At 41.2% G+C, this 13,311-nt stretch overlaps 1 protein-coding gene across 1 annotated transcript; it reads left to right on the top strand.

Annotated features, from left to right (window-relative positions):
* The first annotated feature begins 347 nt into the window (after positions 1 to 347).
* On the top strand, positions 348 to 13,305 carry cipcb (CLOCK-interacting pacemaker b). Its single transcript, XM_061901087.1, has 4 exons — positions 348 to 735; positions 1,732 to 1,920; positions 1,992 to 2,146; positions 7,592 to 13,305. The coding sequence occupies exons 2-4, from the start codon at positions 1,749 to 1,751 to the stop codon at positions 8,393 to 8,395; spliced, it is 1,131 nt and encodes a 376-aa protein (XP_061757071.1). The 5' UTR covers positions 348 to 735; positions 1,732 to 1,748; the 3' UTR covers positions 8,396 to 13,305.
* The last annotated feature ends 6 nt before the right edge of the window (positions 13,306 to 13,311 follow it).

The following is a 13,311-nucleotide window of genomic DNA, read 5'->3' as shown; positions in this document are numbered from 1 at the left end:
GGGAATAAGCGGTAGAAAATGGATGGATGGATGGATTGTTATTGATTTTCTTCCAGGCTTTTTGTGTCCTGGCTCAGGTTAACTACAGGCAGGCAAGCACTTATGTAATATGCCCACAGTAATACACCCGAGCGAAAGAGCCTACGTCACTGGTTTACCGGCCCGATTGTACATGAGATTGTGTGTGCGTGTGTTTGTGTATAAATGTAGTAAGAACACCTCCCGGGTCCTGACTGCTGTGAACACGATGTCCTCATCTTGCCACGCTTTCCGGCAGCGGTCACGTTTTTCAGCTGCTGGCCTCGCTGGCCAATCAGAAACGGGGAAGTCCATGATGTGGGCGGGCACCTTGGGCTCCAGACGTTGGAGGCACACTCTCCCGACAAAGCCGCGCCCCTGCTTGCCAAATACGGTAGATTGTCTGCTTTCTCGGTTTTTGTCTTTAAGTGACATTTTTGTGAGGGGAAAGATGACACATCATCGATTTGTTGCGCCCTAAATACATTTGAATGAATTAAAGTGACAATCTGAGACAAATGTCTGTGGTTGGTCCGCCCGGATGTAACAGACACAGACAGCCGGAGGAGGAGCCTCGTGTCCCGTGTACCGTACCGTGGACAGCCGTGTGTTGGCGAGCCCAGACGGGAAGGTATCCGCCCCACAATCGAGCTACCTCGCCGGGGAAACGACATGTTTTGACGCCTATTCTTCTTTGAACGTAACCGAGTGGAAAAAGTAAGCTGTTTATTTTTGTCCATTTTTAAAGGTTTATATTTTAAGGTTTTAAAAACAGTCGAAGCTAAAGGCTAACGTTAGCTTTGTGTGCGTCGTCAAGTTAGCGCCTCGTTAGCAAAGTGCTAAGTGTTCTTAAAATCTTCACATTTTGATTAATCCTCTGTTTAACCAATTTACAACCCTTCAAACATCCACTTTGGATTAAATGTATTTCGTGTTCCATCTTACTACTATATTGCTAAATCAACATGTATTGTACACTCACTGTTTTCATACCTTTTGTTTTATATATTAATACATAGCAGGCAGTGATTAGCATGTAATCAGTCACCTAGTGGCGCGAATGATTTAAAATAGCTGAACAACAATATGTTCCACCTTAATTTATGGCTTTTTTTTTTTACAAGACTATATGAACGGAATATGACCTTAAGGAAAATAGTGGTATGTAAAACCTTCAGCATGACAATGTGCCAAGTAAAACTGGAATTAACTGAGTTCAAGCACATAACAGGTATGTGAAAATGCATAATTTTCTCAAGATTACATGGTAAATGGTAAATGGGTTGTACTTTTATAGCGCTATTCTACCCCTTTTTAAGGAGACCAAAGCGCTTTGACAGTATTTCCACATTCGCCCATTTACACATATTCACATACTTAAATAAGTTATTATTAAATAAGTTGGTGTATATTGTCCTTATTTATTCACTGTACAATGTATCTGTAGCGGATAAGACATCTAGCAAGTATTACACTGTTAAACATTCATAGTTCTTGTATTTCCCTATTAGAAAATAGTAACATATAAGCAGGAACAGTAATTGCTAAGATTCAGTAGGATAAGCAAGATCTGCTCCTTTTCAGGCATGTTGATTCTTGCCAGTGTAATCATGTGATTTTCTTTTAATGTAATTTTGTCACACAAACTCCTTTTGGGCACAGTTGATGTGATTGAGTGCCCATATACCGAACATGTGTCTTATCTGTTTACAGATGTACCATCTCTGATTATGCTGATGTTGCGAAAGCGTCAAGCGTCGCGTCCACACCCGCAGCAACGAGAGGAGACAATGAGCGCCAAGAGGAAGGCCGATAGTGACTCTAAGGCCGCCAGCAGGCCACGCATCATGAAATCTCAAGGGAACTCGCGAGCTGACTCGGAGAGGGACTCGGGATTCTCAGGTATGATCTTAAATTTACTGGATGTTTTTGAACAGATGCAACAGTTAGTCACTACTTCTGCTCCTATAAAGATGCAAGCTCAGAGCACATGAGCTTGATGGACACCATCGATTCTGAGGACTCGCCACGCCATTTCATGCAGTCGGGCTCACAGACGTCTGTGGTGAAAGGGTCCTACTCTCACATCTCCCCTATGATAATCATGAACAATGTCCTCCTCAAGCAGGTAGTAAGACTTCCTTACGTCGTATAGTGCTCATTGTAAGCTTTGCCACTTTTTTATTGTTGTACCAATGAAAAGGTTTTTGTTTTCTGTCTTATAAATGTTGGTACAATGTTGGATACTTTTGCTTAACAAAGCCATCCATTTTGTCCCACTTAACCTTTTCGGAGGTGGGGCGGGGGGGCTCGAGTATAACAAGCAAGGGAGCAAGTAATCAGCTGATCAGTCGATCATGTAAACATTGGCACACAAGGTTGTGATCACGGCGCCGCTTTAGTTTGTCTGCGTTAGCGCTTATAAAAACAATATCGCTAATACTTTGTTAATATTCAAGTCTGTAATGTAAATGAAGTATTGTTGGCGCTTTTTTGATTTTTTATTGGGTTTTATGGGCGAAATAGAGGACCTAGAGGAAGTATATTTTTGTATAGCACTTTTCACTAGAGACTCAAAGTGCTTTACATAGTGGAACCCATTATATACAAACTCAAAAACAGTGAAGTTGGCAAGTTGTGTAAATCGTAAAAATATGAACAGAATACAATAATTTCCAAGTCTTTTTCAACTAATATTCAATTAAATAGACTGCGAAGAAAATATATTTAATGTTTGAACTGAGAAATACATTTTATTTGCAAATAATCATTTACTTACCATGTAATAACAGCAACACATTGCAAAAACGTTGGCACAGGGGTACTTTTACCGCAGTGTTACATTTCCTTTCTTTTTAACCACACTCTGTAAACGTTTGGGAACAGAGGATACCAATTTTTGAAGCATTTCAGGTAGAAATCTCTCCCATTCTTTCTTGATATACAGCTTAAGTTATTCAATAGTCCGGGGTCACCGTTGTCTTATTGTACGCTTCATAATGCGCCACACATTTTCAATGGGAGACAGGTCTGGACTACAGGCAGGCCAGTCTAGTACCCACACTCTTTTACTACGAAGCCACGCTATTGTATCACGTGCAGAATGTGGCTTTGCATTGTCTTGCTGAAATAAACAGAGGCGTCCATGAAAAAGACGTTGCTTGGATGGCAACATATGTTGCTCCAAAACCTGTATGTACCTTTCAGCATTAATGGTGCCTTCACAGATGTGTAAGTTACCCATACCTTGGGCACTAATACACCCCCATACTATCACAGATGCTGGCTTTTGAACTTTGCGTCTATAACAATCCGGATTTTTTTTTTTTCATCAGTCCATCTTAGATGAGCTCGGGCCCACGAAGTCGACGGCGTTTCTGTGTGTTGATAAATGGCTTTCGCTTTGCATAGTAGAGTCTTAACTTACATTTACAGATGTAGCGACAAACTGTAACAGTGGTTTTCTGAAGTGTTCCTCAGCCCATGTGATGATATCCTTTACACCAGGGGCCCAAACTACGGCCCGCCAGCGTCCAAAATCCGACCTGCAGAATGTTTCAAGTTTAAAAAAACATTTTTTTTTAATAATTAATTTTTTTAAATCTGTCGTTTCCAATCCATTTTCTACCGCCTGTTACTTTCGGTGTCGTCTAGCCGCTGAGGCAAATCCTATTGTCTAAAAATGCATTTTCCCATCGATAACGTGACATCCTAGCGCTTGCCAGACACTGCGGCACTCCTTCAGTCAATTAATGCTCGATAAATATATATATATATATATTAGGGCTGGGCGATATGGCCCTTTTTTAATATCTTGGTATTTTTAGGCCACATCGCGATATACGACGATATATATCTCGGTATTTTGCCTTAGCCTTGAATTAACACTTGATATATATAATCACAGCAGTATGGTGATTCTATGTGTCTACATTAAAACATTCTTGTTCATACTGCATTAATATATGCTCATTTTAAACTTTTATGCAGAGAAGAAAATCACAACTAAGTCATTTGACCTAAACAGTATTTATTAAAGTTATTAGCAGGTGACTTTTCAAATGAGGCTACATATTTGCAGTAATGCTACTTTTGGTAGCAACGTTTGTGCCCTACAATTGACAAATTAAAGTTGTCTATTCAACATATTCCCGCTTGAAGCCCAACCACCGCCAGACGATGCACCCCCTGCTGTTTTTCTTGGGAATTAATTATTCCTTCATTTGTTACCAGATTCGCACCTTCTTTCTCTCGTATTACCACCTGCAACACTCCGCTAGCATCACAGCTAACATTAACCACGCTGCTACCGCTCTGCTGGGCGAGGGCGTATACATATATACAAATATATATATACATATATGTATATATATATATATGTATATATATATATATAAATATATGTATGCTTGTATGCATGCATGCATCCTTGTTTGTGAATGACTGAGCATTTTATGGAAGCTGCTTTTGTACCCAATCATGGCACCCGCCTGTTCCCAATTAGCCTGTTTACCTGTGGGATGTTCCAAATAAGTGTTTGATGAGCATTCCTCATATTTCTCAGTCTTTTTTCCACTTGTGCCAGCTTTTTTGAAACATGTCGCAGGCATCAAATTCCAAATGGGCTAATATTTGCAAAAAATAACAAACTTTACCAGTTTGAACGTTAAGTATCTTGTATTTGCAATGTATTCAATTGAATGTAGGTTGAAAAGGATTTGCAAATCATTTTATTCAGTTTTTATTTACGATTTACGCAATGTGCCAACTTCACTGATTTTGGGTTGTGTACATCCTTTAAGCTGCATTTAAATCAGTGTGGGTGGCACTGGGAGCAGGTGGGTAAAGTGTCTTGCCCAAGGACACAACAGCAGAGACTAGGATGACGGAAGTAGGAATCGAACCTGGAACTCTGAAGTTGCGGGCACGGTTGCTCTACCAACCGAGCCACGTCGCTCCACAAGTGGCCTAGTGGTTAGATGGTCCGCCCTGAGATCGGTAGTTTGTGAGTTCTAATAAACGAGTCATACCAAAGACTATAAAAATGGGATCCATTGCCTACCTGTTTGGCCCTCAGCATCAAGGGTTGGAATTGGGGGTTGAATCAACATAAATGACTCGCGGGCGCGGCACCGCTGCTGCCCACTTCTCCCCTCACTTCCCAGGGAGTGATCAAGGGGATGGATCAAATATAGAGGACAAATTTCACCACACCTTGTATGTGTGTGTGACAATCATTGGTACTTTAACTTTAACTTTTAACTTAAAAAAAAAGAAAATGTGTTCTTGTCTTTCATAAGGATTCTGTATGATAGGCTAAATGCCAATAAAAGTGCATTTCCTCCATAGTCTCAGAGGTCTGGAATGTGCCACCCAGAAAAATGCTGACAGTTCGCTTAACTTAAACATATCTTGTTGACCCTGACAAACAGCAACTTGTTAAAAGTCAGTGAAAGATTTTTCCTTCCATTTTGACTGTCAGGACTACCAATGTTTTTGCAGTATTTGTAAAGAAGCGTGTGTATATCTGCAATAATTTGACCTTTTTACATGTTAGTTTTTGCAGTATATCCAAGAGTAACCTCTTGTTTTTATTCTTCTTTGGCTTCTAATGAGTGGATGTGAGAACACAGCCTGAGAAAATTATTTTTCTGATATTTACAAATGTATATGTCTTAAACAATTCAAGTTTTTACAGGTTTTAGGATCATGTACGCACTCAAATAGATTTGTTTTAAATGTTAATTCAGATCCATATTGAATTTAATTACTTAACTCTACAATGATTTTTTGTACACGTAGAACATATATCACAGGTTGTTTTTTTTGTTGTTATGTTCACATATAGTGTTTGTAGCCGTATTTCAGATGTTCAATGCCAGAATTTGGGTCCAGTTACGTTCCCCATGTCATTTAAAAGACAGGCCGTATTATGAGGGAATTATGAACTTTGCATCATTTTATACGTTATGTCTGCTTATATTGTACTACAACAGCAGGGATGCTAATTTAAAAGACAGGCCGTATTATGAGGGAATTATGAACTTTGCACCATTTTATACGTTATGTCTGCTTATATTGTACTACAACAGCAGGGATGCTAATTGGATCAATCAATCCACTTTATTTATATAGCACATTTTACAGACAGAATTTTTCCAAAGTGCTGCACCTTATAAAACAATAAAAAGTTAACCGACCAAAAGCATTTCAAATTGCAACAAATAAAATAAATACAAACACCAAAATAAGTAAAACAAAACAAATAAAAGACACAGAGGACCACATGATTCATGCCAAGTTAAAAGCCAAAAGTAGGTTTAAAGCGAGGAGGCAGCTGATCAGTCACTCATGTCAACATTGGCACACAAGCTAGGGATCCCCGCACCGCTACAAATAGATTGTTTGCGTTACCGATTTGTAATAACAATATCAGTAATACTTTGTTAATATTCATGTTACGAAATGTAAATGGAGTATTGTTGGCGCTTTTTGGATTTAATGACCTTCTCCATGGACCATAATACGGAAGGTAGAGAATAAATTTGGATGAGGTCCATGATGTACTTTTTAAAAATCTTTATAAACAAGCTATCCTAAAATCAATTCTATATCGAACAGGGAAGCCAGTGTAAGATGCAAAAATTGGGTAGATGTGCTCCCTTTTGTTTGGTTCCTGTTAAAAACTGTAGAACAGTGATGTCCTGAAATCATGTCTCTCACTAGGAGCCATTTTGGGGTTTTACATAAACACAGAAATGGAAATGAAACGGCACGGCCTGGCGCAGTCATATATCCCAGCATGCACTGCGCGCTTCCTCTCCTACGGGGGAAAATGAAATCGGCGGCTGCTTACCGTAGTTGTGAGACCTGTTGTGGCTCAATATTGGTCCATATATAAGGCGCACCGGATTATAAGGCGCACTGTCAGCATATGAGAACATTTTAGGTTATTAGGTGCGCCTTATAGTGCGGAAAATACGGCAACTTGAATTTTTGTTTCTAAGACGATTATTTGTAATACATTTTCAAAAGATTTGATATTTGATAAAAGCCAAAGATGAAAGGGAATAAGCGGTAGAAAATGGATGGATGGATGATAAAACTCAATTTAACGGTGGTGTTGATTTTTGTCCAACTCAAAATTTGACACCAAAGCTGGTTTGGATTGGTGTGATTTAGGGTGGCGGGTGTGGTTAGTTTTTGAGGGTGACAGTTTTTTTGGGCAGTGGTTTGCTTAAAAATTATAGTATATTTCATGTTTTCAAAATATTTTAGAGTGGGATTATATAAAGAGCAAACAGGATGGGCCCAAGAATTGACCCCTGGGGGACTCCACAGTCAAAGCAGGAATTGATGTTGTATTTCTTATTCAAGTAATGCATGTTTGTCACAGACATGCTTAGGCACTAAGTGAGGTATTCAAAGAAAAATTGCTTTTTGGTGTGTGGGTTTAGGGTATTACGTTTAATTGGGTGTTTAAGGACTGTACAAACTGTAAACAAAACAATAACATGTCAATCAGTGTGCTGCTCTTTACGGCGCAATGATATTGACTGTGTTGTCTTGGCAGCCTGAAAACAACTCTGGAGCCATGAAAAGCTGGGGTTTCAGACCCGCTGTGGAGGTTGTTCAGCCGGTGGTCCAGCAGCCTCAAGTGGTTTTCCTCCAGCCAGTCGTCTCCCGTCGAGCTTCCTCTGCCACCAAGGAGGCCTCCCGACACAGGCGGCCCAAGAAGTATCTTCCCATTCTCAAGTCTTACCCCAAGATTGCGCCACATCCTGGAGACAGCTCCAGCTCGTCGGGTAGGGGCACTGCCTCCTCCTCGTCTTCTTCCTCGTCTTCTTCGGGATCGGAAAAAGGGGGTACTGTACCTTCTTGTCACCGTGACAACAGTCAGAAAGAGAAGCAGCAGAAAAGCGAAATTGGTCGCTTGGGTCCTCTTTCCGGTACCCCGAACTCATGCCTGCTGCAGAGTCAACTCCCTCAAACATCAAACCACAGCGAGCCGCCTTCGCCAGCTGTCAGTGGGCCAGAACTCACGCCCTTGCCAGCTCTCTTCAGTAGCCTGGTGCCCCTCGACCACAGAGAGGACACCTCACCGGTTGAGCAGAAGTGCGACGACGACGACACCAGGAGGAAGCGCTTTTGCAACACCTACAACATCCTCTGCAGGTCGGGCCTCCTGGACATCACACTGCGCACCAAGGAGCTGCTCCGGCAGAACCGCCGCACCCAAACGGACTTGGACCGCCTTCGACAGCACACAGACCTCTTTCTGCAGGCCGTGGGCAGCGGCGATGCAGACATATACGTCAAACTGCACGCCAGCCTCCAGGAGGATGAGGACAAAGAGAGGGAGCGTCTCAAAGACTGATTAGGCTTGGACAGAACGGCAAATCCTCCAACTTGAGATGGCAAGAAGGCGGCCAGTTTAGGAGGAGGACAAGGGTAGGGGGTTGTGAGCACAGACTGATGGACCGAGAGTAATGTGACCCACATTTGACACCCCTTCCTTCACACAGTTGGCACTGGCCTACATTTTGTCTGCCACTTTCCCTCAGGATCGCCTACATTTTTATTACTGCATTATTATCCACAATACTTTTATGTACTCCAGCGACACAACAGACATTTTTAACACCACAATGAAACCATATTCATTTCCCTGTACCTTTCATACATGCTTAGATGAAAGGTGGGGCTCATTGTGGACTGAGACCTGTCAACCACATTCGCATACAACTTAATGAACATAACTGTACTTCCTCATGTAGTGGCCTCTGGGGTTTATTTACTCAACTGCAGAGATTACCAGGCTGGCATTAAACTGGACAGCCCTTTTATATTTGCAAAAATAATATTTGGTCATTGGTATTAACTATGCTTCCATTTGAAAATATTTTCTACAATATGCAATATAACAGGTATGACGATACTTTTAAAAAGTCATTCACCTAGGAATAGATTTATTGCCAACACTAAATTGGCCCTAGTTAGTGTGAATGTTGTCTATCTGTGTTGGCCCTGCGATGAGGTGGTCTGATGTCTGTTAAGCGTCCTCAAGTATCTTGAAAGGAGCTGTACTATAGTCCAAAACATGATTACTAATATACTAATATTAGTAATCATGTTTTGACGGTGTGGCGCAGTGTGAGAGTGGCCATGCGCAACCCGAGGGTCCCTGGTTCAATCCCCACCTAGTACCAACCTCGTCACGTCCGTTGTGTCCTGAGCAAAACACTTCACCCTTGCTCCTGATGGGTGCTGGTTAGCGCCTTGCATGGAAGCTCCCTCCATCAGTGTGTGAATGTGGAAGTAGTGTCAAAGCGCTTTGAGTACCTTGAAGGTAGAAAAGTGCTATACAAGTACAACCTATTTATCATTTAATAAGCAGTTTAGTCTAGTAATATTACTTCATAGCTTCAGTGAAGTGCTCTAACAAAATTTTTCCAGGCATGCTTGTTGAAATTTTCCATAGCACTTGCTCCACTTATTTACAGCGGTTTCTTGTTAAGCTCCCTTCGTTAACGTCCACCATTCCTAGTGTGTCATAGAGCACTATAAAATGCCACAGTAACGTTAATATGACCAAGTGTAAAAATAGACATTTATTTGCTCATTTAAACCCTGCAGTTAATTGAGATGAGATCAGAGACAATGAGCGCAGAGGCCACTGTTTGATGAAATGCAATTCTTGTGTTTGGTCTCTGGGACGCCATTTGAACCTGGACCTTTCTTGCTGTGAGGCAACACTGCAGACCACTTATCCAGCGTGCTGCCCTAACTGCACAGTGAAGCTTCAGTTTCACTTCAAAAGGTCGGGTCATGACCGGGCGTCCTTGGTATGTGCGCGTCATGGCCACGCAGAGTTGAAATGAGGTCTTGGCAGTGCACAGAAAATTCCAGGGGCGTTAAAGCAACTCCAAGGAGAGCTTAGATTGTGAATATTTTTCAAACAGTTTGGCTGAGATGTCACCACGTTCCGAACTTTTCTCAGTGAATGCGCAGCTGTTTTTTGTTTTTGTTTTTTCATTTTTTTAACGCACCTCAAGTTACTTTTTTCATAGTTCGTGATGGGCTAGTTATCGACTCATTGAGCCGCCCGGCCCTTCTGCGCATGCGCTGCATTTGCGCCACCCCACAAAACCCACTTCCTGTTAGTAAAGCAGCAGCTTCCTGTTAGCTAGACCGCAACTTTTCTTTGTCGAGGCAGCCTTCTGTGTGAGTTGTTGCTGTTTGAAAATTGTAAAGAAATAAAAAAAATACCAGTTAGTTGCACGTAGGCTGAATTTAAATGGGCTTGTTTTCATGAATTGGCCTTAACATTTTGTGGTGCGTTCAAGCACCCCCGAAATGCAGCTAGTGTGTTGACGTCATTCTAACAGTGAACCACTCACTTTACTTTAGAAATATCCATCCATCCATCCATCCATTTTCTACCGCTTATTCCCTTTCGGGGTCGCGGGGGGCGCTGGCGCCTATCTCAGCTACAATCGGGCGGAAGGCGGGGTACACCCTGGACAAGTCGCCACCTCATCGCAGGGCCAACACAGATAGACAACACTCACACTCACATTCACACACTAGGGCCAATTTAGTGTTGCCAATCAACCTATCCCCAGGTGCATGTCTTTGGAAGTGGGAGGAAGCCGGAGTACCCGGAGGGAACCCACGCATTCACGGGGAGAACATGCAAACTCCACACAGAAAGATCCCTAGCCTGGATTTGAACCCAGGACTGCAGGACCTTCGTATTGTGAGGCAGACGCACTAACCCCTCTGCCACCGTGAAGCTTTAGAAATATATTATAGTAAAAACAACTACCGTATTTCCTTGAATTGCCGCATGGGCGCTAATTAATTTAAAACCTTCTCACTTCTGCGCTTACCAAAGGCATGTGGTAAAAGTAAGCATCAGCTAATTAAAACCTCTTCTCACTCCGGCACTTACCAAAGGCATGCAGTAAACATTTGAGTGTGATGTAAGCTGGACCTTAAATCTTACTGAATAGCTCCCAATCTTCTTCCCTTTATGTGATTTCAAATAACCGGTATTGAAATCAGCCTCCTCCATTTTGAAAATGATGACAGGGGAAGTGTCTCTCGTGACGTCTCGAGTTTGACCAGGCGGTAATACTAAGCATGCGCTAATTATTTTGCGAAGCGAGTTTGACCCGGCAGTAATTCAAGTCAGGCGCATACTATATGCCCTGCGGCAATTCTAGGAAATACGGTACTTGAACATGATGCACGTGAGACAGAAAGTGATACTGTAAATATAAAATGCTCGTCTTTGGACTCACTAATATAGTTTCAAGATTTCTGGGCCCTCAAATTGTCCCAACATGTATAATCTTACAACTCAAACACTTGAAAATGGTTCAAGGGTTAAGACTGTGCTAAGCTGTTTGTCAATGTGCTTTTAGTCTTTTTAGTCACTCTTTCGTCTGTCTGCATCTTTTATTTACATCCCCTTTTCTTAACCATATGACATTCAATCTGAATTAATTCCCTTTGGATAAACGAGCCCGTCCTTTTGTAGCTACGATCATCTGTGTTTGCAAACTTATGTTTTTTATGTTACCGTTTAAACTTCTGTCTGAATAAGAACGCCACTCTAGCGGTTTTTCAAGCCCTTATCGGCCGACCCAGTAGCGGGTTGAAAAGTACACACTTAGACAATCAACGGCTTTGCAGATTCAAGTGCCGTTTCGCTTATAATCCAATTTGTTAGCTGATTGTATCGTCCTTTATTTTACTGTTATGGCATATTGGTTGCCGATCAGCCTTTGTGCTATCTTTTTGGAGGACATTGCTATTCAGCTTTACACCCTACCCTGTCTTTTGTGACCCAAGACGCATTCAAGTACAGCTGGTCATTGTGCGTTTCTTGCATGCTTCCTCGGGAGGATGGGTGGGCCATGTTGGATTATTGAAACAAACGAGACCAACACACAATTGGAACATATTTAATTCGGACAAAACAAAACCGTTCTACCGTTTTCTTCCAGTAACTGGCTTAAAGTCCCTGACATTTATTACAAATAAACGTTTTACTGTCATTTGTGTTTAAGCATAATGAAAGGACGCACAAAATGCTGGCGAAGTTTATCTTGCTGCAGCCTTAAATTCAAACATTGATGTGTATATTTGTCTGTGTTGACTGTTTCAATAGGACATAAACAACTATAAACTCATATTTCAGACTGAAAGACAGCGTGGCGCTGTGGCAGAGCGGCCGTGCACAACCTGAGGGGTCCCTGGTTCAATCCCCACCTAGTACCAACCTCGTCACGTCCGTTGTGTCCTGAGCAAGACACTTCACCCTTGCTCCTGATGGGTGCTGGTTAGTGCCTTGCATGGCAGCTCCCTCCATCAGTGTGAGAATGTGGAAGTAGTGTCAAAGCGCTTTGAGTACCTTGAAGGTAGGAAAGCGCTGTACAAGTACAACCCATTTATCATTTATTAAAGTACAGTACAGTGTCCTAGCGCAGTGGTTCTCAAATGGGGGTACGCGTACCTCTGGGGGTACTTGAAGGTATGCCAAGGGGTACGTGAGATTTTTTTTGTAATATTCTAAATAAAAGCAACAATTCAAAAATCCTTTATAAATATATTCATTGAATAATACTTCAACAAAATATGAATGTAAGTTTATAAACTGGAAAGAAATGCAACAATGCAATATTCAGTGTTGACAGCTACATTTTTTGGTGGACATGTTCCATAAATATGTTAAAGATTTCTTTTTTTGTGAAGAAATGTTTAGAATTATGTTCATGAATCCAGATGGATCCCTACTACAATCCCCAAAGAGAGCACTTTAAGTTGATGATTACTTCTATGTGTAGAAATCTTTATTTATAATTGAATCACTTGTTTATTTTTCTGCAAGTTTTTTGTAATTTTTAAAAAACTTTTTTCCAAATAGTTCAAGAAAGACCACTACAAATTAGCAATATTTTTGCCCTGTTATACAATTTATTAAGTCAGAAACTGATGACATAGTGCTGTATTTTACTTTTGTATATCTTTTTTTTTTCAACCAAATATGCTTTGCACTGATTAGGGGGTACTGGAATTAAAAAAATGTTCACAGGGGGTACATCACTGAAAAAAGGTTGAGAACCACTGTCCTAGCGTTCTATGTTATTATTATTCCAAGGCAGACAGTGCATTTCTTCTGGGATCAACACAAATGATAATTTCATTTATTTTGTGTTCGTGATTTTGGACAATTTTGAACATTTCATGCCATTGTAATAAATGTTACATTTAAATTAACTGCTT

This window comes from Nerophis ophidion, linkage group LG05 (genome assembly GCF_033978795.1).
Source record: "Nerophis ophidion isolate RoL-2023_Sa linkage group LG05, RoL_Noph_v1.0, whole genome shotgun sequence".
Taxonomy (NCBI): Eukaryota; Metazoa; Chordata; class Actinopteri; order Syngnathiformes; family Syngnathidae; genus Nerophis; species Nerophis ophidion.
Note: the sequence above shows the minus strand (reverse complement) of the source record. Positions and strands in the feature narration are given on the sequence as shown.